This window comes from Colletotrichum orchidophilum (genome assembly GCF_001831195.1).
Source record: "Colletotrichum orchidophilum strain IMI 309357 chromosome Unknown Scaffold_47.1, whole genome shotgun sequence".
Lineage (NCBI taxonomy): Eukaryota > Fungi > Ascomycota > Sordariomycetes > Glomerellales > Glomerellaceae > Colletotrichum > Colletotrichum orchidophilum.
The window spans coordinates 284,119-309,947 of NW_019173003.1; the positions used below are offsets into that span (position 1 = coordinate 284,119).

At 53.7% G+C, this 25,829-nt stretch overlaps 12 protein-coding genes across 12 annotated transcripts; 8 read left to right on the top strand and 4 right to left on the bottom strand.

The window, feature by feature from the left end:
• Positions 1 to 516: 516 nt before the first annotated feature.
• Positions 517 to 1,796, bottom strand: CORC01_06390 (capsule polysaccharide biosynthesis protein; the record flags this gene model as incomplete). Its single annotated transcript, XM_022618031.1, has 2 exons — positions 517 to 1,147; positions 1,225 to 1,796. 2 exons carry the CDS (start codon positions 1,794 to 1,796, stop codon positions 517 to 519), a joined length of 1,203 nt encoding a protein of 400 aa, XP_022475544.1.
• A 2,417-nt stretch (positions 1,797 to 4,213) lies between these two features.
• Positions 4,214 to 4,875, top strand: CORC01_06391 (uncharacterized protein; the record flags this gene model as incomplete). Its single annotated transcript, XM_022618032.1, has 2 exons — positions 4,214 to 4,611; positions 4,683 to 4,875. 2 exons carry the CDS (start codon positions 4,214 to 4,216, stop codon positions 4,873 to 4,875), a joined length of 591 nt encoding a protein of 196 aa, XP_022475545.1.
• A 451-nt stretch (positions 4,876 to 5,326) lies between these two features.
• CORC01_06392 (uncharacterized protein) lies at positions 5,327 to 5,596 on the top strand (the record flags this gene model as incomplete). Its single annotated transcript, XM_022618033.1, has 1 exon — positions 5,327 to 5,596. One exon carries the CDS (start codon positions 5,327 to 5,329, stop codon positions 5,594 to 5,596), a length of 270 nt encoding a protein of 89 aa, XP_022475546.1.
• A 261-nt stretch (positions 5,597 to 5,857) lies between these two features.
• On the top strand, positions 5,858 to 6,357 carry CORC01_06393 (uncharacterized protein; the record flags this gene model as incomplete). Its single annotated transcript, XM_022618034.1, has 2 exons — positions 5,858 to 6,072; positions 6,153 to 6,357. The coding sequence occupies 2 exons, from the start codon at positions 5,858 to 5,860 to the stop codon at positions 6,355 to 6,357; spliced, it is 420 nt and encodes a 139-aa protein (XP_022475547.1).
• A 732-nt stretch (positions 6,358 to 7,089) lies between these two features.
• CORC01_06394 (beta-glucosidase) lies at positions 7,090 to 8,565 on the top strand (the record flags this gene model as incomplete). Its single annotated transcript, XM_022618035.1, has 1 exon — positions 7,090 to 8,565. The coding sequence occupies one exon, from the start codon at positions 7,090 to 7,092 to the stop codon at positions 8,563 to 8,565; it is 1,476 nt and encodes a 491-aa protein (XP_022475548.1).
• A 983-nt stretch (positions 8,566 to 9,548) lies between these two features.
• Positions 9,549 to 10,112, top strand: CORC01_06395 (major facilitator superfamily transporter; the record flags this gene model as incomplete). Its single annotated transcript, XM_022618036.1, has 1 exon — positions 9,549 to 10,112. The coding sequence occupies one exon, from the start codon at positions 9,549 to 9,551 to the stop codon at positions 10,110 to 10,112; it is 564 nt and encodes a 187-aa protein (XP_022475549.1).
• A 164-nt stretch (positions 10,113 to 10,276) lies between these two features.
• Positions 10,277 to 13,005, bottom strand: CORC01_06396 (subtilase; the record flags this gene model as incomplete). The annotated part of the gene is made up of 2 exons (XM_022618037.1): positions 10,277 to 12,817; positions 12,889 to 13,005. The coding sequence occupies 2 exons, from the start codon at positions 13,003 to 13,005 to the stop codon at positions 10,277 to 10,279; spliced, it is 2,658 nt and encodes an 885-aa protein (XP_022475550.1).
• A 3,668-nt stretch (positions 13,006 to 16,673) lies between these two features.
• Positions 16,674 to 18,381, bottom strand: CORC01_06397 (carboxylesterase; the record flags this gene model as incomplete). Its single annotated transcript, XM_022618038.1, has 2 exons — positions 16,674 to 17,939; positions 17,995 to 18,381. The coding sequence occupies 2 exons, from the start codon at positions 18,379 to 18,381 to the stop codon at positions 16,674 to 16,676; spliced, it is 1,653 nt and encodes a 550-aa protein (XP_022475551.1).
• A 272-nt stretch (positions 18,382 to 18,653) lies between these two features.
• CORC01_06398 (uncharacterized protein) lies at positions 18,654 to 18,899 on the bottom strand (the record flags this gene model as incomplete). The annotated part of the gene is made up of 1 exon (XM_022618039.1): positions 18,654 to 18,899. A coding segment is annotated over one exon (246 nt), but the record flags the coding sequence as incomplete, so codon positions are not given.
• A 502-nt stretch (positions 18,900 to 19,401) lies between these two features.
• CORC01_06399 (BolA-like protein) lies at positions 19,402 to 19,890 on the top strand (the record flags this gene model as incomplete). Its single annotated transcript, XM_022618040.1, has 1 exon — positions 19,402 to 19,890. The coding sequence occupies one exon, from the start codon at positions 19,402 to 19,404 to the stop codon at positions 19,888 to 19,890; it is 489 nt and encodes a 162-aa protein (XP_022475553.1).
• Positions 19,891 to 21,461: 1,571 nt separating this feature from the next.
• Positions 21,462 to 23,215, top strand: CORC01_06400 (cytochrome P450; the record flags this gene model as incomplete). The annotated part of the gene is made up of 5 exons (XM_022618041.1): positions 21,462 to 22,243; positions 22,306 to 22,369; positions 22,425 to 22,658; positions 22,718 to 23,038; positions 23,099 to 23,215. The coding sequence occupies 5 exons, from the start codon at positions 21,462 to 21,464 to the stop codon at positions 23,213 to 23,215; spliced, it is 1,518 nt and encodes a 505-aa protein (XP_022475554.1).
• Positions 23,216 to 23,881: 666 nt separating this feature from the next.
• On the top strand, positions 23,882 to 25,675 carry CORC01_06401 (uncharacterized protein; the record flags this gene model as incomplete). Its single annotated transcript, XM_022618042.1, has 1 exon — positions 23,882 to 25,675. A coding segment is annotated over one exon (1,794 nt), but the record flags the coding sequence as incomplete, so codon positions are not given.
• Between the last annotated feature and the right edge of the window lie 154 nt (positions 25,676 to 25,829).

The following is a 25,829-nucleotide window of genomic DNA, read 5'->3' on the forward strand; positions in this document are numbered from 1 at the left end:
ATCCGATGGAGACAACGTCTCAGGCAGCTCCAAAGGAATCTCTGGCAACTTTACCTGCGGCAATAGACTAGATCTTCGCAATTTCCACAACTGGATGCCTATTGACATCAATATTTAAATCTGGGCTATCTTGGGAATGGATGCGTTGCATAATCCTGTATCACCTAGCAGAAGCACTGAGGGTCTTTCTGAGGCCGATTCACGAGATCGCAAGAGACCATCTGATGCGACATCTTACTAGTTCTCTTGGAATGCTTATGACGCTGACGTAGACCCCAACCAGCATTAACTGCGCATCTATTTGTCTATCTGGTCCTCAGAGGGCCTGTTATTGATACCTGTAAATATTATTGGCACGTTGGAAGTCATTGCCGACTAAGACGGTTTCAAGATCAGATGTCCTCACACTTCATGAGTTCTATCAAGACTGTCTAATACGCTGAAAAAAACCAAGTCTTGATCCATGTTTCCGATCGGTGCATCGAAACGCTTCAAATTCTAGACTCAAACACGCCTTCAAGGCTCAAGCACGCCCTTCTCCAATACAAACTCAGCCTTTGGAGGCGTAATGTACTTTATCTCTCGATTTTGTTCGAAATGCACACTTCCATACCGTAGCAACTCTGCAAAAGTTCCAGGCTCCTGGTCTCTATTCTCATTCTCCTTCATATCCCACAAAGTTCCCAATGCCTTGGTCGAGGTCATGCCCGCGGCGTGGGTGACCTTCTGCATGGTCGACGTGGTCAAGATCGTCCAAACGACGTTGTAGGCCTTTTTGTACTCTTCAGACTCGGGATCGGCATCCAATTTGACTGAGAAGAGGTCAAAGAGCTCCTCGCCGTTGAAGCCGATCACGGCTTCGGCGGGCCAAGCTTCGCGTAGCGAGTCGTGTAGTAGCACCTTCTTGTCGTAGTAATCGACGCCATTGAAGCCACCGTTGGGCTCCTGAATTGCAGCGACTCTGATCCAGCACACGATTTGGGCAACATATTCCATCAATTTGGGGAGAGGGGCGTTCCAGTTCCATTTGAAATTTCGAGCTTCCATTCCATCGGTATTCATGTTATGTGCGAAGGCGATGAGGGGATTTGCTGCGATGCCATCGGAGCTGTTGTGGCCCTTCCAAAGAGCCATGAAAACATCATGCCTAAGAAGGTAGCGTATCAGCACTCCTCCAAATCTATACATATCGAGGTAATCAACCAAACTCTGGTCTCAACTTACCAATGTTTGATGAATGGGTCACCTTTGCGACTGGCAATGAAATGGTTGCCCACGACGGTCCCATACAACCAAGGGGCAGCAACTTGGTAAGGGCTGGTTGGGTCCTCGAGGTGCTTCCAGCAGAGGTCATCGATTGTCCTAACGAGGATGGATCCCACGTCCACCCAAGCGCCGCCATATTGGTAGAGACAAATGCCACGGAGAAAGTCTGCGCTGTGGGGACCGGTCCACACACGGGGGCCCTCCATTTTGTGTGCAACAAAGGCCTCGGGAAGTTGGTCTCGCTTGACCCAATTCAAGGCGTTGCTGGGAGAATCTGGAACGTCGTCCAGGACGCGAATCGTCCATGACGGACCGCAGAGGCGAGCCCAGTTGATGATGTTTCGCCGACACCAGCTCGGGATGTTGTCGATGCCAGAGTGCCAAAAGGCCCAGATGTTCTTCTCTGCAGTGACTGGTGGAGGGTTTCTCAGGTATTCAAGAATCTCCTCGTCAGAGCGCGCGTCGAGAGGCTCGACATGGCGGAGTTTGGACTGGAACTCCGGCGGGATCTGGAACTTTGGTGAAGCCATTGCGAAATGCGAATACCGTAAGGGTGATAAGGTGGACGCATCCAAGAAAGCATCAAAGGTAGATGTCAAACTTTCTTAAGTACTTCCGACGCTGTTAAGTTTCCTAGATCGCTACTGCGATGCACGGGGCAAAGACGGAATCATGCAGCGCTTACACTGATGAGGGGGTATTGATAGATCTCCACTATTCAATACAGTCGAACACGAATGCACCAATTGTATGCTTTCCGAGGCTGTAGCGCGGGCAACGGTAAGATGCAGGACATAGCCGTCATTGCCAAGTTGACCTGCAGCTACGTGGGAATATGCACAACGAAACAACTGGAGATGGGAGCGGGAGTGTTTCCCGGATTGGCAGGAAGATGCAAAAGCAATCATGGGTTGGTCGGCTCGGACTCGGCTGGTTGTTGGGCCTCGTTGATTCGTGTGTTCGTCGTACGTCGATGGGTCCTGCTGCAACGTACGACATATCTTTGCTGCTATCTAGAAACACGTCTGTCGAATCACTGGGTCTCTCGACTGTCCTGATAAGAACATTGAAGGAGAAGAAGGCATTTGATTTGACCCAATCTAAGCATACTTTTCAGCTACTCCTTGGGAGCTTACATGTTGTTCACCGAAGCAAAGAGTGTGGCAATTGCTCTGATGGCTTTGAGACGGTATAAATCGTATGAATCATTCATGGTCATGACAAATGGTTTTTCAAACCAGATGGGAGGGATTTCCGGAATTGAGGAAATGTTGTTGCCTCCTAGTAAGTAATAGAAGTTTCTGCAATGAAGGGGCCTCATCTCACTAATTGGTCTTGATCAATACTGATATCGTAGCAAGGCTGCGACCACGATTCCGAGGTGAATTCACGTCAAAGTCAGTGGAACTTCTGGTATGGCAATAAAATCCACTGCTTTACAGCGAGGATTCACCATTCTGATATTCTGAAGGCATTGAGCATGGCACAGTAGTTTAAATTCATGTTTGATTGGAGGATGTGCGACTGCGCCACCAACGCGGGTGCACCAAACCTGTCAAGTTCAATGTGGGCCAGGTAAGAACATGGATGAAAGATTTTCCAAGACAAGATGCAGGAATCTCTCATGAAATAAAAATAAGGTTCTGTTGGCAGTTGGTTGGCTTCGAATAAGCCCTCATATTTCTGCTCTCCTTTGGGCTAATTACTTGGCAGAATCCCGGCAGAAGAGTTTTCATTACACCCAGAATTGCTCACGATTGGAATTGACTCCGATCATATTGGAAATAGCGCTTCCAAGCAATGTGAATGCGGCTTCCTGACTTGAGATGGACTAGGAATCAGACTCTCGGCGAAGCTGTTCGATAACTAAAGCTGATATCTGGCCGAAAAACCCTCAAGTTGTCCTGGCTGTTGTAGTAGCTGCTCATCGTGGGACTCTCACAGACTTTTCCCATTCCGTTCCACAGTCGACGCAACCGTCACAGGACAGTGATACATTGTGCTACAAGATCGCGAATAACGCATCTTCGACACACGGTGTGACCATCAACAGGAGTGAAATCTGCCTCCCAGCGCAAACGGCGCTGTGGTTTCGGGCGAACAGTCAAGCACCTATTGGCCCCCGTTTTGGCAGTGCCGCAACTCCAAAGACAACATAATTTTGCAATAATTTCTCAATTCTTGGCGGTTAGCGGCGCAGCATGAAAAGGACTTCAACCGAAAGATCTTCGAATGACGTTCTACTATGTAGGAATGATTCAAGGGGCACAGGCCCTGCACCCTGTCAGCCCAACAGGCCCCCCCCTCCCGCTCTCCACCACACCACAGGCAGCGACGTTTGCAGGGCCCGCGCGAGATCGGGGTTGGATGTTTGGTGTGATGGTCGCTGAGAATAGATGGAAAATGGCGCAAAGAGACACGAGAGGCTAAGGGATCTACGAACCGATCCTGGGCTATGCCGCTTGGGGATGCACCAGGGATCTCGGCTGACAGCAAGCGCCTGCTGGCAGTCGGGATACCCTTGCTTTTGGACCCGTGAAATAGGCAACACTGATCTATTTCAGCCACTTGGACCGTCTCCAAGAGCGCTGCCGGGCGTGTTGGACTGTCTTAAGGTCACTTTAAGGCCTCTAGGGCTGTGTCGACAGGGGCGGGGCGACAAAGTCGAAAGGGGCTGTGGCGTGCCTGTCCAACGCAAACAAGACATTCCAACAATAAGCTAGGCGCGAAGTGCGCCAAGGGGTGTGATCCTCCGAGTGCGCGAAGCAATTTTACTTAAAGAACGAAAACTTCTCGCGACACTGAGCGCTATGTTGTTGCTGTCACCCATCCGGCGTCCTTGTAAGAATCCAACATTTGAACTCAATACCGCGAGAACGTGAGAGCGTTCACGATCTATTACCCCGGCATCAACAATCATAGCACGGTAGTTACGATCAGCGCCAAAATGGCTCAGGCATACATCATTGGCGATAGCTCGCCCTTCCTCAAGCGCGTCTTGATTCCCTTCTGGGTCATTCGAATTGCCATCATGATTCTTGAGATCATCCTCTACGCCGCCTCCATCGCCATTGCTGCATCGAACAGGGGGACTCTGAACCGCATCGGCGACGACAACAGAACAGCGGGTTGGGTCATGGGTATCCTCGCCGTCATTATGGTCATTATTGCCGCCTGCCTCATTCTCGACGTCATCTGCATCGTCAAGCGCTCACGACGCACGCTCAGCCCAAAGTTCTTCCTTGTCGCCAATGTCATCCAGACTCTCGTCTGGTTGATTCTGTTCATCCTGACCATCATTGGGGGTGGCAGCGCGTTTGGCTTCATCATCGCGGCTGTTATTCTGTACGTCACCCCGCGGCATATCGGCATCTGATCTTTGACCAGCGCTAAACTGACCTTTGACTCTTCTCTAGTGCCTCTTTCATCGGCCTCCTCATTTACGCTAGCGTCATCTACCACAGATTCCGCAAGGGCACGTTGCCCCGCGGAAACTATGCTCCCGCCAACCCAACGACTGGATACACGGGAGGTTACACTGCCAACGAGCCCAACAAGACTTACGATCCGAACGCACCCCGTTACGAGATGAATCAAAGATACGCATAATGAGTGAAAAGACGGTCTAATATGGCGTTGCCTGGTTTGGAATGGCATTGACGATATTGTCACAGAAAATACGTTGATGGCCGGAGGATCAAGGATAGAGATCAGGTCATTGTTCGTTCATTATTAATGGATTGGATGATTTTGAATATAGCACCAAGATACCAAGCGCAAAGAATTGAAATTTTTCGTTAGTCAGGTACCTTGCCATCGAGCATTTGGCCCAAGTTTCGTTGACGCTTCTGCGATCATGTCTGGTCCCTGCAGGAGGCTCCCTCAAGATCAAAGACCGCCATTCATCAACGTGCCTTGAATTCGAACATGCCGATGTAGTTACTAGGACACACAAAAAATAGCAGTGATTTTCACTGGCTCTGCTTGCAATGAGCCCACTAAACATCTTGTTTTCTCAACAGTCCTCTTAGTCTTCGGTCGTTAGCTACTAAGCCTCAAAATGTCACCTGAAGCCCCTCCCCTCTTACTTCTTATATCCTCTCTGAGACTTGCTAGCGCAATACCTTCACAGACGCATTGGAAGGGTAATGGGGACGTGGCAGTAAACAACAAATGGGTAGACTATAACGAAGTTGTTCCTCTCGCAGTATCCCCCGGCTACGACCTCGACAGCGAGGTCAAAATGACTTTAAAGCCGCTGATCCACTCATCGCATAGGTGTGTTCCCTGCGCTGCGACTGACCCTGACTGGTGCTGCTGGGTAAGGTGAGCAACTCTGAATCTCGAATCCTCCCAAACCAAGGGTTCCATGGTCTAGTGTTCAATATTTGCCAACGATAATCGATCCTAGAGCTGGCTTGAAGCCAACAGGCACAATCGGCGGTCACTGTCGTGATCTAGGCAAGACCCGCCACACATGTACGCGAATCGGAGTATCCCACGATCGTACAAGCATCATATACAGCTAATTCCTACATGTACCTAAAGTACAGGGTGACGATGAGCAGCGCAAACACCCTGCTATTGGCTCATGGTCGTGGTCTGGTTGGGAATCGACACATGCCCTGATGATATTGCCAGCTTCTCGCCGCGTGGCGTCGCATACTCTACGAACCCGCTAGGCGTATTCGGCACCACTGAACTTGCCGATACCCGATTTGTTAGGTGGGACGACGCCGCAATGGCGACGCGCCTCATTCTGGCTTACGACACCAGACTGCCCCCTTTGCCCTCCGCTAATGGTTCGTAAGGGGCCTTGAGCCTTCCTCTGATCGCTTGGGAACGCCTCTCTGAGCCAACGAAGAAGCGGCTTAACGGGATACTAGGGTCGCCTTCGGCGATGCTAACTTTCAGCGGATCCTCGACTCTGCCTATGGCAATTCTTTCTACACTGGCGTGCCGGCAGATGCTATGGATTGCGGCGATGATACCCCGTCGCCGAATGAGATTGATTCTGGTTTCCGAGAGCCGATCCCTTCGTCGACTGCGGTGCCTGAGCCTGAGCTCGAAGCTACAGGTACTTTCAGATGAGAATGAGGACTGGTCTGGTGATGGGACGTATTTCCAAGATGGAGTTTACTTGGAGGCTAAAGAGTACCTCGGACTATGATTCTTGGACAGTAACTGAATAAAGTTTTGAGGTTTCTCCGTTGTTCACGCACATATTTACAGAGATATGCGCCTGGAACCACGGTCCGGATAGCCGGGTGGAGCTGAAGATCATTAGGGCTCAGTATTGTGTCTGTGTTTTTATTACTTGATATAGGTAGATTGACCACCGCACGCGAAGACTCATGTGCTTGAAAACCCGACTTCAACGACTAGAATGGCAGAAATCCAAATAACAACTAAAGCGAATATCAAGCCTTCTTTCACTCTAATGTTTTCGAGAGTCTAGATTGTCTGAATAAACGATGGTGCCTCTGCAACCCCTAAAGAATCTATTTCCGGACGTCTTATCAACCTAGAGCTATAGAACCCCGCCTCTGGCACCATCCATCCGATCAGCCGCTGTCGGGGGAGCTGTGACCGACATGGTTCCCCTCCACGAATCATCGTCATCTCATCCCGCCGCAGGGATGCCCCTCTAGTATAGTGGTAGCCAGCAATGCTGTATCTTCGCAATGATTGGAGCTATCAACACATGATCGTGAGGAGGGGTTTAAGGTGACGTTTATTCAGGATAGGTCTTGTAGAGATTTGACGCAGGAAAGTTGCGTCCAAAGTGAATTCGTGACTACACTTCCACAGACACAGATCACGATGGCTTCTCACTTTGACTTCGACGAGTCCATCAGGGGCGCTCTGCCCTCGGACTTTACCTGGGGTTTTGCTACGGCCGCTGCTCAAGTCGAGGGTGCGTGGAACAAGGACGGCAAGGGCGAGTCCATCTGGGACAAGTTCTCCCACACTCCAGGCAAAGTGAAGGATGGAAGCACTGGCGACGATGCCATACGGTCCTACGACCTCTATAAGACGGATGTCGCGCTCATGAAGAGGTACGGCGTCAGTGGTTATCGGTTCTCCCTCTCGTGGTCACGCATCATCCCCCTCGGCGGGAAAGACGACCCCGTTAACGAAGCCGGCATCGCATACTACAATCGCCTTATAGACGAACTGCTCGCCAACGGCATCATACCCTACGTCACCCTCTTTCACTGGGACACCCCGCAAGCCCTCGAAGATCGATACGGCGGCATGTTGGACAAGGAAAAGTACACGCCCGACTTCGTCCGTTACGCTCGCGTATGCTTCGAGCGCTTCGGCGACCGAGTCAAGGACTGGATCACCTACAACGAGCCCGGCGTCTACACCCTCGCGGGCTACGCCGCCGGCGTGCACGCCCCGGCCCGGTCGAGCTTCCGCGAGCTCAATCCGGAGGGCGACTCGTCCACCGAGCCCTTCATCGTCGCGCACACCGAGCTCGTCTCCCACGCCTACGTGGCCGACTTGTACAAGAAAGAGTTCAAACCGACGCAAAGGGGCAAGATCATGATCACGCTGCACGGGAACTGGTCCGAGCCCTGGGACGCATCGGATCCTCTCGACGTCGAAGCCGCGCAGCGGGCCCAGGAGTTCGAGATCGCGTGGTTCGCTGACCCGCTATACAAGACGGGCGATTATCCGGCTTCCATGCGCGCACAGCTCGGCGACAGATTGCCGCGGTTCACCCCCGAGGAGAGCAAGCTCGTGCTGGGTAGCTCCGAGGCGTACGGCATGAACTCGTACAGTGCGTTTTACGTCAAGCACCGCGATGGCCAGGCCGACATTAACGACCACAAGGGCAACATTGAGCAGTTTGACGAGAACAAGCAGGGCGTGCCGCGCGGGCCGAGGAGTGATACGGACTGGCTGCGCAAGACGCCGTGGGGATGGGCCAAGTTGCTGCGATGGATCTGGAACCGGTACCATGTGCCCATCTACATCACGGAGAACGGGACCACGGCGCAGGGCGAGCATGATTGGAAGCCCCAAGGGCCGGATGATGTTCTCGAAGATCCGTTCCGCATCGACTTCTTCGAAAGGTACCTGACAGAGGTGGCCAAGGCTTCGCAGGAGGGCATTATCATCAAGTCCTACTTTGGCTGGACGTTGACCGACAATTGGGAGTGGGCGGCAGGGTTCTCGGACAGGTTCGGCGCGACATGGATCGACTTTGAAAGTCCGGAGAAGACGCGCTACCCAAAGAGGTCGGCGCTATTCCTCGGAGGTTTTTTTAAGCATTTGATTCGCAACTAAAGGGGAGCTGAGCTCGTCTGTATCCTTTGACGCGTTCCGCAGTCCGAAATTAAAAAATGTCGCACGCGTTCTTGGTCAACACTGCACCCAGGTTGGCAATATGCTCGGTAACTACAATGAACTTATCTATACTGTCTTTTTACGCGTTGTTACTTCAAAAACAGAACATATTAGGCCAAATAGCAAAAGATATTTGCCTCGAGGGCGAATCGAACGCCCGATCTTCTCATTACGCAGGTCATACGAGTGAGACGCTTTACCACTGAGCCACCAAGGCTGAACAGATAGATCCATGTTATTTCCGGCGAAAATGCGAACCATTATTCTCAGCTCCAGCTCGATCAGTTTGGACAGAGGCGCTTCCCGATGCAAGAGATGGATCGCGTCGAGTCAACCCGGCTACTTTTCGAACAGGAAGTTAAGTTGGTATCCAATAGCAGAACTATATTACAGCATTCTCTGATGACTGGCTGATTTCGACGTGCTTGAGGAAATGTCCCAACGTGCTTACGCCGCCCCAGAGACTGACATGGAGGGGCTCTGAGGAACCTTTGAGCTTTCCAATCAGTCGTTTGGCCTCCTTTGCTGAGAGAAGAGTGTAGAGCCTTCATTTCATATACCTGCATTCGAAAGCTCAGCCAACTTCTAGACCTTTCGGGATACAGTACCTTAAATAGAGGCTGGCGCCTACCTTGGGCCCAGATAAAATCAGGAGCAAGAGAAAATAGAAGTTCTTGTACTCGCAGTTCTGCGAAACTTGAAGTCTCTCCATTTCTTCTGGAACAGACATTACAGAGAATAGAAAGAATGGTCCAGAATAAATAAATCCTCTATTAAACTTTTGCAGAGTAGGTGGACTGGGATGTCAATCCTGAGAGCTGCAATCTTTGAGTACCTAGCTAATCATCTAAACCCAGATCTGTCGTAGATGCTCGCAACATTCCAATTTCAACTAGGCGAGAGAGCCTCAATTCCCAGCGAGTATGTGTGCACTCCTTCGGTCGGGGCTTCGTGTCTATGCCATCTCGGATGAAGATGGTTACGGCGTCTACCAGCTCTACTACACCGCCTCGCTCAACATCCCATCATCATATGATACTTGGACAGGCTCAATTCAGATCTTCCTTACCTTCGGTTTCTACGCGCTATCAGGCCGCCCAGCCGACGCAGGATACACCCGACCCGTAATCATCGTCAGCCTGTTAATGGCCGTAGTGGGGACATTTCTGATCAGTTTCTGTCACGCGTACTGGCATACCTTACTCGCCCAGGGTCTATGCACTGGGCTGGGAATGGGCATCATGTTGATGCCGGGCGTTACCATCGTCGGCTCGTATTTCAAGAGGCGAAAGACGCTGGCGCTCTCTATTGTCACTACCGGGACGGGCGTCGGCTCAGTCACATTTCTTATTCTATTCAACTATGCGATTCCACACGTCGGCTTCGCGTGGGCTGTCATGTGCCAGGCGTTGATGATGATGGTTCTCGGCCCTGTCACAACTGCGCTGATGAGGTCGCGGCTGGCGCCTAGGAAGCAGACAAAATAAGAGGTTTCCAGGAAGCCTAGAGAAAGACCAAAGCGAACCAGAGGCACGGGGAAGCACGTTTAATTACAAGATATCAGACATTGTTACTGTCCTATGAACTTATTTACAAGAAGAATTGCCGTACAAGACATGAAATGCTACATCGTAGCACATTCTACACCCTCTTAATGTCTAGCAGGAGCCGTCGCGTTGGCGGCGCCGTAAACGATACGGAACGGCTGGGTCTCAGTGGTATCGTACTCCTCGAGCTTCGTCGCGTCGCCAAAGACACGCAGAGACTTGATGGCGAACTTGTACTTGCCATCGGGGGCGTAGGTGCCATCCTCGAGCTGGCCGTCAAAGTTGACGGCGAAGACGCCGCGGGAGACGTACAGGTAAGGGAACGATCGGGGCTGGCCGAGGGTCTTGATGCCCCAGACCTCCTGGGTGGTGTTGGGAGGGCAGGTGGTGAGGGGGACGAGGTCGGCGCGGACAAAGGTGGAGCCGAAGGCCATGTTGACGGCGAGGGCGGGGAGGACGGCCTCGGTCTCGTTGGCGGTGCCCGCGGGAGGGAGGATGAAGGTGTAGTTGCTGGGGACGGGCTCGTATTCCTCGGCCGTTGCGCTGGTGGAGGTGGTTATGAGGGCCTGGTCGAGGGTGATGTGGCTGTGGAGGCTGCCGCCGATGCCCTGGTAGGGCAAGGACAGGCTGGAGCCGTCGGAGCCGTTGAGAGCGATGAAGCCGGACCAGACGGGGAGGCGGGCGGCATCGAGGGTGGGAGGAGTGGGAGTGACCAGCACGGTGGCCTCACCGCCGGCGGGGACGGTGATCTTGTCCTCGCTGAATGCGAGGGTGGCATACTCGCCGGTCAGCTCGTTGGGGAAGAGGGCGGGGATGAGATCTCCGGCAGCCTCAAAGGTGTAAGCGGTGGCGGCACCGACGTTGCTGAGGTCGTAGGACACAGATTCGGAGCCAGTGTTCTTGATGGTGAAGTTGAGCTCGGGGGTGAAGTAGTCGGTGTCGTTGAATGAAAGGCTGGAGTGGCTGAGGATGACAGTGGAGTATGCGGCATCAAAGGCCTGGACGAGACCACCGCCCTGCTGGGGAACGGGAGCGAGGAGCTCATCGGGGCCGCTTCCGTAGTTGAACTTGACGGGGTTGGCGTACGCCGAGAGGAGGTTCTCGATGGTGGCGGGGTCCAAGGTCTTGCGGACTTCGGCGATCAGGGCAACGATACCGGCGGTCTGGGGGCAGGACATGGATGTACCAGAAAGGACAGCGTAGCTTCCCAGGGCTCTGGGGTAGGTGGACAAGACGTTGCCGCCGACGGCGCCGAACTGGGGCTTCTGGAGACCATCCCAGTTGGGACCCCATGAGCTGTAGCTGGAGATGGAGCCTCCGGTGGCGGTGTTGTTGGAGTTGAGGAGAGTCTGTTCGGCCTTCTTGGGGTCCGTCATGTGAAGGACGACCTCGGATCCAGCAGCAAGAGCAGTGAGCCAGACGGCGCCCTGCTCAGGCGTCGTCATGCCGATAGCCTCGAGACCGTCAACGGCGGCAGAGACAGAGGCGGCACCCGCAACGTTGTTGTAAAGCATGACGTACTTGGCACCAGCGGCGACGGCGTTCTGGGCCTTGCTGACGAAAGTGCAAGTACCTCTCCTGACGAGCACGATCTTGCCGCTGAGATCGGGAGTACCAGCGGGGTAGGGGTCACAGCCGAGGGAATCAGTGGACGTGGCGTCGGTGCTCACGGTCCAGAGGGGGAGGTCGACGCCGGCCCAGTTCTGGGGCTCACCGGGGGTGTAAGAGAAGTTCTGGGTCTCACCGCCGGCGATGGTGAAGGAGTTCTCAATGAGGACGGCCGGGGTGACGACGTTGTCAAAGGAGGCGATGGCGGTGACGTGCTTACCGCTGGCGGCGGTGGAGGCAAAGAAGATACCCTGGTCGCCAGAGTTACCGGCAGAGACTGTGCAAGGGACACCAGCCTCAACAATTCTTGAGACGGTGGCGGCCCAGGGCTCGTCAGTCCAGCCAGAGGGACCACCGATGGAGGCGGTGATGATGTCGCTGCCCTCTTCGTAGGCGCGGTTGTAAGCGGCGATGAGGATATCGTTGCTGACCTGGCCCTCGCATCCAAAGACCTTGTAGGCACCGAGGGTCACACCGGGAGCAGTACCGGTGAAGCCAAAGGGGTTGCTCTGAGCGGCAATGATACCAGCAACGTGGGTTCCGTGGCCACCGCAGTCCATGGGATCGGGGTCCGGGACGTGCTCGTTGAAGCCATCGTAGCCGTCACCGACCAAGTCGGTTCCGTAGCTGACGAGGCAGTCGGGGCCGAAGCAGCCACCGAGAGCGGGGTGAAGGTAGTCGATACCCGTGTCAATGACGGCGATCTTGATACCCTTGCCGTAGACGCCCTTGGCGTGAAGCTTATCGACCTGGGTCATGACGTGGGTCGAGAAGGTGTCCTCACCCTCTTGACGCTTCTTCAGGTCGATGTAGTCGCGGCCCTGCTGGCCGGTCCAGACAATCTCGGGCTTGGGAATGCTGAAGGTCCTCACGGGCCAGATGTTCTTGACCGAGGCGAGCTGGCCGAGCTTGGCGGCCTTTTGGTCGGCAGTGTCGAGGTTCTTGAACTGGATGGACGCGCCCTTGAAAAGAGAGTAGGTGAGGTTCAAGCGAGTGATGGCGTCGGCATCGGCCTCTGCGTAGAATTCAGAGGCATCCTGTAGACGAAATCAGGTTAGCGACTTGGCTTGTCCAGACCACAGGGCTGCTCTGGGAGCGATTGGCTTACCTGACCATCCTCCAACTCAACAATGAAGGCACCAGCAACGGTCTTGGGTGACGGAGCCTTGGCTTGGACGGCGGAAGCCGCCGCAAGGAGCGGCAGCAAGAGACTGCTTCTGACCATTGTGTTTGGCTGACGGATGACCTGTGGGAGACCGGAGCTGGCTAGAAAGGAAACATCTCACGAGCGCTGCGTCCCTGGGGTTCCAGCTTTATAAGTGCCACCAGTGTATCCTTCACACGCGGAGGTGGGTTGCTCACTCGGCCAAATTCTCAAGGCAATCCCCCGTCTGGCGAGAGCCAGCACGGCCAGACTGGGCCCGTCATTGTCGTCATGAAAGTGACTGGGGGGGCATCATCCGGACCAGCACGCTTGCTCGCCCAGGCAGGTGGAGAGAAACATCGGCGCAGAAGCATGCGCAATGGGGAGTATGCGAGCATCCAAAGACGCGGTGACAGTGTGGCACGCGATAATGCTCGGGGAGGAGGGGGGGTTGAGGGGTGGGATGGGACCATGGGTCAGGGGGAAGCAGCACAAGCGAACGGGATCAGGGAAATAAGAAATTGCATGCAGCGTGTTGCCTTGAGCTTCAAAGAGCAGCCTGCAGTCATTCACTCGTGGGCAAAACCCCCCCCGCTGGCTGTAAGGGAAAAGGAGCATCTCGACCGAACGGCGAACGTCGATCAACATTGGAGAGGCTGCTTTGTGAGCTGCCTTGTTGAGGCTTCGTAGTGGTAGGGAACTGGGCCGCGGTTGATTAATTGGACATTGTCATTGGTGAGCTTTTTGAACGGTCAATTTGCTCAGATGGCCTTCCTATCCGGGTAAGGGTCTCCGCATATGGTTGGAGGGCCGTGAGAGGTGATGGAGTGGATTCCCCGGCCAACCGTGGTGAACATGGACATGGGACATGGACGGGGGTTAGTTGGCTAGGGGTAGTTATATTTCACCAGTAACACCCTCGTTGGTGGCGAGCCGGCCTTCGGGCTCGCTTCTGGACAACCCAGCGTTGGAGCTATCGCGAACGGATGATTGGCAGAAGCCGGGAGATCAGATTTGACTTCTTCGAGATCTCGAAGGTGCCAGCGGCGGCGCCACAGCGTTTGGGTGTGTAAAGCAGGGTGAGGGTGTGGCCGGCCGTTGAGCGTTCGCAAGAACCAAGACTAAAAAGAGGCTTGTTCTGGTCGGGCCAACTTGGCACAACTAACACTATGCGTTGGTAGACGGCAAAAGGACATTGGGTGGCTCATGTGGTATCGGTGACGGCTCCATATTGACATTAATGCTGCAAACACAGGACCGGCAACAAGGCGCGGGGGACCTGTTGTTCAATGTCAGTTGGTTCGTACAAAGATTGCTGGGCGAGAGTCCGCTCCTATCAGGATCCGGCGAGACTACACCCGTAGCGTTATCAAGACATTACCCATACACGTTCTCTCGATAAACATGTTAACATGATACAGGAGTTGCAGCTCTCACATACCCTCGAAGATACACTGCCATGCCATCGGTGCATCAACGAATTCCCCAGACCATGGGGCCAAGAGGCCAAGAAGCCAAGGCACTCTCCTACTGCCGCGGTAGCAGTGCGTCTCGGGCTCGTTGTTTGTTGGTGTGTTCCTGAATTTGCACTCGTGCGATGTGGAGCGCGTGATGTACTCAGGCACGCGTACGGTCCCACGGTAGCATCCACGCGGGGACGGGCATCCCGGCTGCATAGTGGGTTCTCGTTATTCAAGGCGATTGCGTTGGATTGTGTCCCAGGCACGTCAGTTTCGGCATCTGCATCTGCACACTGGACTCCTGGGGCCACAAGACGCTGGCCGGAGGCGAGTCCGTGATGTGGAAAAAGAAGCTTGAAAGGTTAACCGACTCATGGGCGGCTGAGTCGGTTTCCTTTGGGCAGGAGGCTGTTGGTAGGTAGAGGACCTTTTGCTAGTCATTCATAATCGCCAATTTGTTCCGCCCACATGCGATATCCCCGCACGACGCAGGGCAGAGCCAAAGAGTGGCGGACAGGGTGAGGGGGGGATGGGATGGCTATGGAGTATCTGGATGGGCGATAGGATGCTCCGGGACTTGGGACTCTGCGTCTGAGCAAGGCCTGGCACCTGTCGTCCCATCATCCATGGTTCCTCGCCATTCTGGGCCTCCATCCGATTCACCTGCCAAAAAGTCGATAACGCGGTGGCCAGGCCCCGGCCCTAGACCGGACACAAAGGTTCGCGAGATGCGGGCGGCAGTGCAACGCTCCGCTGTGCTGGACGGACGGCTTGCAGGGCAAACTTGCAAAGCTCTAGGTATCAGACAGTCTCGGCTGCAAATTGGATTCGAGTTTCGCCGAGTTGGTTGTTTGAGTCTTTGAGTGCGTAGCTGCATAAGAGGGGACGACGCGACACGATAGGGGAGTTGAAGAGGCCCTGAAGTCTGCAGAGTCAGAGAGTCAGAGACCGTAACCCAATATTGATACGCCCGGACCAACGCCTAAAAAGCCATGGCTCCTCTCGCCCTTGGCCAAAAGGAGTTGGGTCCCGGCTGGGCTACTAAGGCGGTCTGGGAAGCTCGGGAAGAGGCCGCAGGGATCTTCTCCGCCCAATCTCTTCCCCCCTTCGACTTTCACGTCTTCGTATTCTGGGCGAGACTGGGTCCAGCTGAAAATGAGAGAACTTTTGACATGCACTTCTTCTCAGGTTCGACGGTCTGCACGATTCAGTCACGGGTTTTCAGCGCCGCGAATCAACAAAGATGTTACAGCGAGATGGCATCCGAAGAGGCTCATCAAACAGCGTTCCCCCGCTTCCTTGAACCTAAAAACCGCGAGGAAATGAATAGTGACTCTGCCCCTGCTGGGGATGACCTGGGTGTCTATCTCCCGGGCGGAATGAAATATAGTAGGGATCCTTCGCCTCAAAAAGTATTAGTCAACGCAAATTCGTTTAACCTTACGATGGCGCCGAACTCTGTTCATGGTTTGATTCAACAACATGCATCGTCATGCAGTACTGAGCAGACTACTTGTGTCCAATATGTTTTGTGCTCTAAGCCGACAGTGAAGTTTTGTATTCAACAATAGTTGTGAAATGATTCCCGCACTCGTTATTCTGAATTAAATCTCGACATGGATATCAGCACTTACGTGAACGTGCTTATGGGAATCAGTTCCTGATGAGGTGAATCCAGTCCTGTGCGCCACACACGCGGGCTTCACAGCGCAAATACAGATTTCGTCTCACAACGCACAACAGATGTTGATACAACGCGACTCTTCTCAATCACACACAAACCAGCTATTCAATTGCCGGCGCTAAGTCAAGCAAAGAGGTCGTCATCGGAGCCTGGGCGAGAGTCGCGAATCTTGGCCAACCCAGGTGCCAAAGCCAAAGCTCAAGCAAAGTCTTCTTCAAATGCATGCCAATGCTGGCGGCCACCCACCATTCCAATTGTTCGGGCACGATGGGGTCGTACCTTGCAGATGGTCGGATGCGACCGTCGCAGTCCGTCCCGGGCAGGCAGAAGGGAGGGTTAACGGCCGGCTGGGCGGTGACTGGGCTCCATGACAAGACTGGCCCTGTCATCTTGGCCGTACGCATACGGTGAGCTCACAGGATGATGATCGAGACGGTACCCACTCGTTGTAGATTGTGGGCAAGATAAGTAGCACACCATTATCAACCAACGTTGCTTATTATTGTATCATGTATGCGCTCTGTACTCTGTATGGAACCGACTACCCATTGGCGACCCGATGCTGGTCAAGCTTTCAGGATGCCGGACATCGATGGATCAATTCATCAGGCAAGAAGTTCCCTCGCAACCTCGTAGGTGTTGATGAAATCTATGCCCTCCTTCCTCCACGTGTCATCCTCCACATAGCTCCTAGACGCATTCAACACCAGGTTCTTGGGAACGCTCAAATCATACTTGGGCCAACACGGCAACAGGGGTGTGCCATTCGTAAACGTCCCATTGCTGCCAGCCTTTGGGTTGGGGTCCGACTCGTAGACGAACCGCACGTAGGCCTCCCCGATGGCGCGGGCGAAGCGCACGTGGCTATCGTACTGCGGCGACGGCCCGAGCAGGCCAGAGATATTCTGAAAGCTGTAGGCGACATTGTCAAAGTGCCGCACACCCTCGATCTGCTTGCGGTTCCAGAGCAGCTGGTCGAAGCGGTAGCTATAGACGGGCTGGGAGGCGGCGTAGAGCTCGCACATCTTGCGGCGGCCCGAGATCATGACCAGGTCGCCGCCGATGGAGGCGCCCCGCCGCCACTGCAGGCCGTACTCCGGGTACACGGAGCAGTTTGTGATGGAGAGCGGCGGCTGGGTGCAGGGGTCGTTGGGGTACAGCGCAAAGAGCCTCCGGATCGTCGGCGGCGAGAGGGCGTAGGAGCGCCACCAGGTGAAGCCGTTAAAGAGGTCCGACTCGGTGTTTGGCTTGGGGCTGCTCGGGTTGAAGTTGATGCCCTCGTCGCTGTTGGCACCCGTCAGGAGGGGCACCTTGACGAACTTGCCCTCCCGTATCAGCTGGCTCGGGTAGCCCGTGAGGAAGTCCCCGTCTATCATTGGGTTCCACACCTGACTGGGGTTTCCTGCAAAGAGTTGCGTCTGGCTCAGGCCCCGGAGGCAAGCCAGTTGGTCTTTGGCGGTCCAGCAGCCGACGGTGCGCGTCAGGTTCTCGACGGGAGCGTTGTAATAGGCCAAGTTCTGCACCTGGGCTCCCGTCGGCCCGCCGCTCTCTAGGATGGCGGCGCGGTAGAGACCGTCGTCCCGGCCGTCGTAGCTAAAGAGGTGGTACGCGATGCTCTGGGCCCCGGCGCTCTCGCCCCAGACCGTCACCCGATCCGGGTCTCCACCAAAGGCCGCGATGTTCTCCTGGATCCACCGGAGCGCCAACCTCTGGTCAAGCAGTCCCGCGTTGCTGGAGCCTTCGGCCAGAATTTGAGGCGTTTGCAGGAAGCCGTACATGTTTAGGCGGTAGTTCATGGCGACGCTGATGATGGGCTGGCCCATTTCCTGGCTGACTTTGACAATGCCAGAGAGGTTGTATTGGGGGTCGGCCTACGTTATGTCCATGTCAGTCTCCCTCCATGAGCCAAGGTTGGTGGAATCTTACAATTGAGCCAGTGTATAGCCCACCACCAAAGATCCACACGAGAACCGGGAGCGGTTTCTCGGGCTTTCCAGCCGGACGAACAACGTTAAGGGTCAAGCAGTCCTCAGACATGTTGAAAGTTCCTCTGAATTGCATACAACTGTACCCCTGCTCCGTGGCATCTTTCGACCCGTCAAAGGAAGAGTTGAGGCTTTGGGGCCACTTATACCGGAGCTGTCCGACTGGAGGCTGCGCAAAAGGGATACCGAGGAAGGCATCCTGGCCCCATTCAGCAAGATGAAGGCCTCGATACGTGCCGTTGAGGGCCTGTGCTGTAGGGTCTTGAGCTGCAACGGCCTGGAGGAGGCAAGCCGCAGCCGCCGAGAACAAAGAGGACAACCGAGCCATGAGAGTTGGACCAGGATGAAACTACTGCTCTTCTCTGCTGCCCATTCCATCTCATCCCCCCTCGGCGTCCTTTTCCTCCATGTACCACGTTTTATACGCCTTCCAGCGTAGCATCGCAGCCTGCCGTCCTCCTGATGCACTCATCGTCCATCGCTATACCGATAGGAAAAGCGTTGCCGGCCGCGACCCTGTCACGCCTGATTGGAGGAATTTGACAAAAACCGAAAGAGAACCTCGTCGCTTCTCATTTCTTGTGTCGGACTAAGCAGCTTTTACGACCTGGGGTAAACCATTGGAGAAGAATGCGGGGAGATGCGGGGAGACACTATTGATGGCCTAGGGGTAAGCCGGACGGTTGATCTCGAACTGGGAGAATTGCCGGGGGGTTGTCGAATATGGTGATAGACACGCCATAACAGGCAGATTGGAGATTGGAGAAGATTTTCCCGCCGTCTAGAGTGGCCTATATTGGCGGGGACATCTGTATGTGAAGCATGAGAGCTGAGGGTGATGATAGAGCCATGGTGGTTGAAGGTGTTATCCCAGGAGCTGCTGGAATATTCCTGTCCTTGTGAACCATGTTGGCTATTATTTGAATCAAGTGAAATGGCCTAGTGATTTTTCTTTTTCCCCCATCTACACACTTCGTGAGTCTGGCTGATTATTGATAAGAAAGGTATGAAGATTGAGTGAGCGAGTGTGATTAATGAAGGTGAACGTCTCACTTGTTCTCCTTTGCTCTCAGTGAGCCACTCATCTCACTACACTACAGTGTGTGCTGAGTCACACAGTAGGCTTCACACAGTCTTCGGCTAAATCCCGGCAGCTCACCAATTCCATGTTGACGTCAACAGCCGAGCTTAGAAATTCAGAACTGAAGCTTCTCACCAAACCACTGCGAATTGTTTTAGGCTCTCAATCCGATTGCGACAGCCTCGAGCGACTCCATTCCCAGCTATCGCCAGTCCTGCCGCGTTCCAAATTGGAGCTTTAATATTTTCAGCACCAATTCTCTTCAAAATGCTCTGCAGAGCGTGCCGTCGCGCAATTGCGCTTCCCAAACCCGCCCCAAGCACACTCGTCGCCAAAGCTTCCCTCTCGAGTCTCCCGATCGCAACAAGAAGCTACACCTCCCAGTCGCTCCCCGCCAGTCGCGCAGCTCAGACATCCATCTTCGCGTTCCGATCATCATCTTATCTCAACACCAAGACGATCCCCAGGCGCTGTTACTCCTCGGCAACCGAGACCCAGACTCCCCTCGAAAAGCCCGACCACCTCGACGATGCCGAGTCGACGATATGGGATAAGCTGGCTACCGAGTTCGCGCCGTCAGAGCTCGTTGTACAAGACGTATCGGGCGGATGTGGTTCCATGTACGCCATCGACATCACCTCCGCCAAGTTCAAGGGCGCCAACATGCTGAAGCAGCAGCGTATGGTCAATGCCGTCTTGGGCGACATGTTGAAGCAATGGCACGGTGTCCAGCTGCGCACCAAGGCGCCCCAATAGGTTTCCCTGATGGAATGAAACCGCCGATTGCTGCGACAAAAGACGACTGTATTTGTAGAGGAAAAGTGTACCAATAACCACCAACACGCGACGGAGCAATCCCACCTTGCGGACGGCGAAGACTGGAGTCATTAAAAATATGGAGGGGCATTTCGTCAAGCTGCGGACGGAATTTGTATGCTATTGCGCTTTTAATCTGGACAACCCTCCGTTGGCTCTTCCCAACTCTCAATTTCACATCACTGAAGCCACCAGAACCCATCAAATATTACCTCCCTCTTTGATTCTGCATTCAGAGCATCAACGCATTCACAAAGCTGGTCCTAGCATGTCTCTCTCTGTCTCTCATGCTACGTCTCGATCATCGCAGACTTTGTCACAAAGATCGCTGATTTTCTCTTTATTCTGCCTTATCCTACCTTATCCTCCTGTTTGCCCCCCTGATCCAGCCAATAGCACCTGTTCTATTACTCCTCCATTTCTGCTCTGTGGACCTCCTGTGGGTCATTGATTAAGTCTTGCGCTATTCTCGAATCGCGGCACAGGTTCGCAATTCCGTGGCTCGTAATGACCTACCAAGACCTCACTGCTCTGATACGTCAGAATCCACCAGAGCGTGACGAACGCTCATCTTGGTATATTCGTTGTCGCCACCAAAGCTCAAGCGGCGCTTACGCCGAGATATCTACAAATATGAACTGGTTCTGTTTCCAACACCTCGCAGCCAGGCAAGGTCAAAAGAACGCTGCGCTCAGCACAGCACAGAGTAACACCACCTCGCAAAGACAAAAAACATACAACACCAGGTATTCGCTGGTCGTCACCGACCCAACTACTAATCCGGCCCTCATTAGGTTATCTATGGGAGAGCGGACGGGATCCCGAGTTTTCTAATGGGTATGGTCGTATGTGACAGTTTTACTATGCAGAGCTGAACATATCGTGACGGGGAGGACTTCGCAATGCAGAATGTTGCGGCTCTGAGCTGGGTCCCCACGACCGTTTGAGACGCAAAAGCTGCCTCACCCCCAAACGTCTTCCCCTTGAAAGTACTTATCCAGTCACACAAACCAACGGTATAAGGATTCTCCAATCGCAGATGTCTTCTTGTCAGCTTGCCCGGGCCCGTCAGGCAGTGTATTATTGGACATGCCGTGACATCTGCACACAGGCCATCTGCAGCAAGATGGTGTCAAATGCTAGGCAATGCAACTCTCTGATATAGGCTATCCGAATGAAGGTAGATTCTCATTCGACATGTGACAGGTCTGTGGGCCACAGCCTGGTCAATCAAACCCACCGACACGAGAATCCCGGTATATTGACATGGAATCTGACGCCGTCATCCTTTAGACATATCTAGATGTCCGAACGATGTAACAAGGGGCGGGGATGCTACATAAGACATGGCAAGAGTTCACATCATTGTCTGCGCGGGGCAAATTCAGGAGAGTTGAAGATGCCTCCTACCTCCATTCAAAAAGAAGGTTGTTGCGGAATCAAGCGTTCATGACGAATCTCGAACTTGACTCAACCTTCCCAAAGAAACAGCTTATACGACGAGCCAAGACATGGCTCTGTCAAACTTCACCTCGTATTTTGATGCCGGCTCTGCGCCGCTCTATCTCAGCCTTTCGTTAATCATCTACTACGTCGTCTCATCCGTCATAGCCTATGGTCGTCTTCGCGAATTCCCGGGTCCCCTTGTCGGACGCTTCTCCTACCTGTGGCTCATATCGAATGCACGCTCCGGTCGACCGGCCGAACATTTCACCACCCTCAACAGGAAGCACGGTTCCCTCGTTCGCATCGGCCCCAATGATCTCGTCACCGACGACCCGGACATCCTGCGCCGCATGAACGCGGCGCGCTCCACCTACGGCCGATCAAACTGGTACGACTCCACGAAGCTGAACCCCCACCAAGATAGCATGTTCAGCCTGCGTGACGCCGGCGCGCACGACAAGCTAAAGGCCAAGTGCGCGGCCGGGTATGCCGGCAAAGAGAACCTCGCGCTCGAGGACGGCATCAACTCCCAGATCGCGGGGTTCGTGGATCTCATCCGGAGGAAATACGTCACCACCGACGACGAGGTCAGGCCGATGGACCTGGGCAAGAAGACGCAGTTCTTCACGCTGGACGTCATCACCAGAGTCGCGTACGGGAAGGAGTTTGGATACCTGGCCACGGATTCGGATGTTCATGACTACATCAGCACGACGGAGGCGGCCATCCCGTTTCTCCAGCTCTGCGGTGAGGTGCCGTGGCTTGCCAGTATCTTGTTTTCTAAACCCATTTTGGACGCGGTCGGTCCAAAACATACGGACAAGAGCGGTTTGGGCAAATTGATGGGGTGCGTGCCTGTAATGCTTCATCTACGGTTATGGTGATACTGGTGTCGCTGACCGTGTGTAGAGTGGCCAAGGAGGTTGTTGCGCGACGTTTCGGCGCGGATGCAAAGGAGGAACCGGATATGCTGGTAAATCACACCCTCACCCTCTGACGTGGCATAAAGCTGACAACGGAATGACCAGGGTGCGTTTGTCCGACACGGCGTCCGCCAGAGCGAATGTGAGACGGAAGTCCTCTTCCAGATCATTGCCGGATCAGACACGACCGCCACAGCAATCCGGACGACTTTTCTGCATCTGATTACATCGCCTCACGCATACTATACTCTGAAGAGCGAAATCACCACAGCTATCAGCCAAGGCCGCATCTCTTTCCCCATTACCTATGAAGAGGGCAAAACATTACCGTACCTCCAGGTGCGCTCTCCTCATCCCTCGCCAAGAACTACAAGTATCAGTTATCCTTACAAATCTAGGCCATCATCTACGAGGGTCTCAGAATGTGCGCCCCTTTCACCGGTCTCTGCGCCAAAGAGGCGCCTGCCGAAGGGGACACCATTGACGGGCGCTTTATACCAGGAGGGACGCGCATCGCGCAAAACGTCTGGGGCACGCTCCGCCGCTTCGACGTATTTGGCAAAGACGCAGACCTCTTCCGTCCCGAACGGTGGATCGAGGCGGACGCGACAACAAGGGATAAGATGCAAAAGACCACCGAACTTGCCTTTGGATACGGACGATGGGGTTGTGCGGGGAAGAATGTTGCATTTCTGGAGTTGAATAAGGTGTTTGTTGAAGTGAGTACCTTAGCTCCCCGAATTTGAAACCGTGGTGAAGAGATGTTGACATTCGTCGAGTTGCTTCGCAATTTTGACTTCCAGATTTTGGATCCTACTAAGCCTTGGCATAGCGTGAATCACAACTTGTTCATGCAGGACAATTTCTGGGTGAAAGTTACCGAACACAAGAGGTAATTCAATCAAGATCTAGCCACCCGAATGCTCAAGCTGCCCCCGCTTCTGGAGGCGCTTAGTGCTATGCATCTAGCTTGCAAGGCATGTGGGCAGTAGGTTGATCGTATTTGAGAACCTAGCCGTCGCCTCGCTGATAAGGATTTACTATGTTCACTGTATTGATATCCGCAGTGTCCTTATGGCTTTTGACGTTCCTCAATTGAAGCACTCGCTCACCATCAAGCTGCCTGTTCAGTTGCCGGCCTACATAATCCAAGACCTCCAATGACTGCTTGAGAGAGTTGAGCAAATTTTAGATGTCTCATGTAGTAGAAACCAGCAGAGAAAGTCAAGTGAAGTTCGTTGCTTCGAAAATGTCTTAAGATACAAATGTGGTTAATGCTGCCCGCATTCACGGTGCCGCTTTTGCCGTGACGAAAACTAAGGCTGGAAAGGCCCCATCTCCGTCCATTGTATGACAGAACTATCGTAGCCGCTCATGATTGGTCCGGCTAACCTCTGCACGATGCGGTCTTCTGCACTGCGTCAGCAGATCTACCTACCTGTCGGAGAGGGGCACGGCATGCCGCGAGAAAGCTTGCCGCAGCAACGCCGCCCTGGTTGGGAAGCAGATGACGACAATCGAAAAGACTCATGCAAGCTTCGCGATCTGGGTTAAGCAAACATATGCAATCGGAAGGCAGCAGGCGGTCGACAGCCACTCCGTCAGGCTCCAAACTCACTCCATCATACCTCATGGCCGAACAGCAGCTGGCCAACAACAGCTTACGCTTGCGGCCCTTCCAATATCAGGCGCTGGATCCGGCCAAAAAGGAATTCCGCCTTATCGAATTAGCACCTCTTGAGACTGAAGACCTAGAATTTACACCAAGTCATGAGCCAACCGTTCGATGTCGCTTGAAGCACGCCAGTCTCCATGAGTGGCATTGCTACACGGCGGTTTCCTACGCTTGGGGAGACGCCAATACGACAAAGGGCATCCTAGTGAATGATCAGTGGGTTCAAGTTACCACGAATCTGGAATCAGCCTTGAGACATTTGGCTCCTCAGCAAAGCGGTACTGAGCAGCAAAGTTCAACATTTTGGGTTGACGCGGTGTGCATCAACCAGCAGAACGAAGCAGAGAGAACCCAACAAGTGGCTTATATGAAGGAAATCTATCAGAACGCTACAGAAACCTTCATATGGTTAGGCCCTGCGAGCGTGGATAGCGATCTTGCGATGGACACCCTGCGCGAGCTGGACAAGGTGGTTGATATGGAGGAGTTTGGCTTCCAGTCTTGGTCCGAGTTTCCTTTCGCCGAGACTGCTGGCGTGCCGATGGTGAATCGTGTCCAAAACATCCTCAAAGGGGTAATTGAGGAGCTTTGTTGCAACGACTTTGCGAGACTGAAGGCTGTTGGCTCTTTATTTGAGCGATCCTGGTTCCAGCGCGTGTGGGTAATACAGGAACGCGTGCTGTCAACAGACTGCATCGTCTGTTGTGGGAATACTTGGACCTCGTGGGATACGTTCTACGACGGATTCTGGATGTTATGTGGCGTACGCGACTACCTGAACATCGTCGGCCCGGGAACTGGAAGGTCAGACAGCTCTGCACTGGTGAGCTTTCTCACGGCGGCCCTGGACAGAGTAACCCCGGTGGCCTTCACTCGTCTCAATTCCCCACTCTTGACCCTTTTCTCCCTGTTGTCCAGGATGGCGAAAAAGGCTCAGCTTCAGGCTTCTGATCAACGAGACTACGTTTTTTCGCTGTTGGGTTTGATTGATCCGGAGTCTGGTCCGTCGATACAGGCCCAATACAACAAGGATTGGAAAACGGTTCGGACAGAGGTGGCCAAAGCCTGTCTAACTTTCTATGGCCCGGTGATTCTATCATTCGCTGGGTTGAGACAGCTGCAAAGCAAACCGGCATGGGCGCCCGACTGGTCCTCGAAACACCTGGCGCAACCATTACACACGCCTTCACTTTTTGTCGTGCGAGGCAAGAACAGAGAAAAGGCTTACACAGCATCTGCAGGCCTTTCTCAGTCTCTTTCAGAAGCATTCTCGGAGGCGGGCGTCCTATCGTTGAAGGCATTACGAGTAGGCGAGATTGTCAAACGAGGAGATCCCTTTCCAAATATGAGTGTCGGCACACCAGATGCGACACGAGCCGCAATCTTCAACTCATGGCTTGACGACTTTGATCTCATCCTGCCAGGTCCTAATGAGGTATACAAGACTGATGAAGAGCTGCGCGAGGCCTTGTGGAGAAGTCCAATCGCAGATCGAGAGTTCGCGTACAACTGGGAAACGGAACGGGCATCCAGGGAAATGTTCCTGGCCTATCAGGCTCTCCGCCGAGGCGAGCTCTCTGAGGGTCTAAAGTACATGAATGTGGCCAGTGCAAAATTGGATGGGAGACGTCCCTTCATAACTGATAGAGGTTATGTAGGGCTTGCACCATTGGAAGCTTCTGTAGGTAACGTCGTGTGGATAATCATTGGTGCAGATATCCCGTTCGTCCTCTGGACCCTCCCAGATAATGGAGATTGTCTTGTCGTTGGCGAGGCGTACGTTCACGGCATCATGGATGGCGAGCTTTTGCAAGGAACGATTGAGCTACAGACAA